The sequence below is a fragment of the Trypanosoma grayi genome, assembly GCF_000691245.1.
Source record: "Trypanosoma grayi strain ANR4 Tgr_1164_V1, whole genome shotgun sequence".
Lineage (NCBI taxonomy): Eukaryota > Euglenozoa > Kinetoplastea > Trypanosomatida > Trypanosomatidae > Trypanosoma > Trypanosoma grayi.
In genome coordinates, this window is record NW_008826783.1 from 2040 (window position 1) to 4719 (window position 2680).

Consider the following 2680-nt stretch of genomic DNA (forward strand, 5'->3'; position numbering starts at 1 on the left):
ATATATATATATATATATATATAGTTCTGTCTGTCTTTGCCGCCATCTCTCTGTCTCTCTGTCTCTAACTGTGTGGTCGGCGGGTTGCAGAGTCGCCCTCCATCCCCCGCAGCGTGTACACCCAGAAGCCCCCCCCCCCACACACACACACACAGACAGACAGACAGATACACAAGGAGAGAAGGAGAAAAACAAACCAGAAAACAACAACAACAACAAGAAAAAGAAAGGGGATTGAAGGAAGCGTGCTGGTGTCGCGGCAGCGAGAGGGCTTTCAAAGGTAACAGTAGCAACAAGGGGCGGTTTGTGGATTATTAAAGGGGCGTATAAAATAATAGATACGCGACCGAAGCGGAACGCTACTCTGAGGCGNAAAAACAAAACAAAAGAGGGGAAGAGGGGTGCTTTCGGCAAAAGGAATTTGTGTGGAAGTGATAAAGCGGACAGCTGAGGCGTAGGGGTCTGCGTGCGTGTGGCTCTGGCCTTTCTGTGTCGTGTGCGAGCAGAGCAGCAGCACACCACGAGCTCAAGGTGGAGATTGACGCGCGTCGCGATGCCGCACCGTCGCTGGTGGATGTTGAATCCGCATCTGCTGCTGGTGGTGGTGGTGGTGGCTGTTCTTGGCTGTGGTGGTGTGGTGGATACAGCAGCCGCTGCTCCTGCTGCTGCTGCTGCTGCAGTTGACCCGTGTGCCTCGCTGAGGCGCTGTGCGGAGTGCGTGTTTGACGCGTCCGACGGTATCTTGAGCCCGCTGCTCGACTGCGCGTGGTGCCCCGCCACGCACAGCTGCATCAGCTTCAACGCCACCGCACCGAGGGCAAGTGACAGCTGCTTGGCGGATCTGCGTCACGCGACACTCAACCCGGTGTGCCCAGACATGGCCTGCACCGCCGCGCACACAACAAACAATATCTACATCTGCCGCCCATCGGCCATCCTCTTTATTGTACTCGCGTGCATATTGGTCGTCATCGACTTGTGCTTCTACTTTTGGCTGCACACAGTAAGGCAGCTGCCGTGGAGGTACGAGCCGCGACTGAGTTACCTTGTGCACGGGAAGGATGCATCACCATTATCACCGGCACTGGTAGCAGAAAATGAACACGCCATTCAGATGGAAGCAGCTGCTATGACTTTGTCGTCCGATAGCAATGAGCAGCAGCAGCAGCAGCAGCAGCAACAACAGCAACAACAGCAACAGTCGCGTGTGCCGAGGAACTGCCCAATATGTAAAATGGCACAACCAGTGCCACTCGGGCCGGGGCGCGTGTGCTTCTGGTGCAACATTGCGCGGTTCGGTTTCATGCCGCTATTCATTGGCGTTTCCAGCGCGCTCATGAGCTTCGTGATGCTCTTCTCTGTCTCACTGAAGCCGTGGTTCGCTGATGGCTTCTTCGCCTATATCCTCCTTAGTGCTTACATTGCGTACACCGCCTTTGGGGCATATGTATATCTCGGGCGTGCGTCGAGGGTGCACGTGGAGGCGGCACGAACAACACTCTACCTTGAACTCGCAGTGCAGCTCCATGGCCGTCCGCTGCTCGCCGTGATGCCGTCGCTCAGAGACGTGGGCACCGTCCCCACCATGTCGCCTGTTTCACAGCAGCTGCCAACACCACCACTGCAATCGCAGCAACAACAAAGTGGTGCTGGGGCCTTCTTCTTGGCAGCGAGCTCCCTCTCGCCGGAGGAGATACGCCAGAAGAAGGGCGAGACTGCGCAGCTACTCAGCATGGACTACCTCGATCAGCATTTCCGCAAGGTGCTGAAGCAGACACTGGGCCGCGACGAGTACGTTCTGTGGTGTGAGAAGCCGGACGTGTCGAGTGTGATCTCTTACGACACCTGGCTCTACATAGACCTCACTGCAGGGGTGGCGCTCGGGGTGTGGATGTTCGTCGCGTCGACGATCAAGGACCCGAGCTATGTGCTGGTCCGCCTCTTAGGCCCCACAACGATGGGCGTGCTGGGGTTCCTGCTGCTTGTCGTCTTCACGTGCCTCCTCATGACGACGATGAGCAGCACCACGCGTCTGTATGCGCTGACGGACCGCCGGCTGCTGACGGTGTACAACGGTGTGATTAGCCCGACGGTCGCTGAGACGGACCTGCAGAGTCTGCGCTGCGCCTCTGTCTACGGCTACAAGGTGTGGAACGCCGAACCGGTGCTGACCTTCTCGTGGGAGGTGCCCGTGACGGAACGGAAGATGCCGCCGATCAAGAGCCACAACTTCGCTGGCGTGAGCGACCTGGAGGAGTTCCTGCGGTACTTCAAGGCCGTTGCGCCCCCGCTGCCCCCCAAGCACGAGCAGAACCGGCAGAGCATGCGGCACAAGCGCCAGGTGTGGCGCATGCACCTCTTCGTCAGCATCATGCTTCTGGAATTCCTGCCGATCATCACGCTGTACCCGCTCGTCGTGCCGGGTTTCCTGTCGCTGGTGCTGTTCCTCATCATCGGCAGCATGATGGTCGCGACGGTGCAACGCGGGCTGCGCGTGCAGCACGTGACACACGCGCCGCTGAGCCTCGCGGGAAACTGGACAGCGGTGGACGCGCGGCAGGGAGGCAGAGCAAAAGACATCGGGCGGTTCTTCACCACCGGCGGGTCCTCGGCGGCGCTGCAGCACACGAGGGGGGCGGACGGCCCAAACGCGGCGCCGGGGTCCGCTTCGCCGTCGCCG

At 59.1% G+C, this 2680-nt stretch overlaps 1 protein-coding gene across 1 annotated transcript; it reads right to left on the minus strand.

The window, feature by feature from the left end:
• Positions 1–2139: 2139 nt before the first annotated feature.
• DQ04_11641000 (hypothetical protein) lies at positions 2140–2463 on the minus strand (the record flags this gene model as incomplete). Its single annotated transcript, XM_009316572.1, has 1 exon — positions 2140–2463. One exon carries the CDS (start codon positions 2461–2463, stop codon positions 2140–2142), a length of 324 nt encoding a protein of 107 aa, XP_009314847.1.
• Positions 2464–2680: the final 217 nt, after the last annotated feature.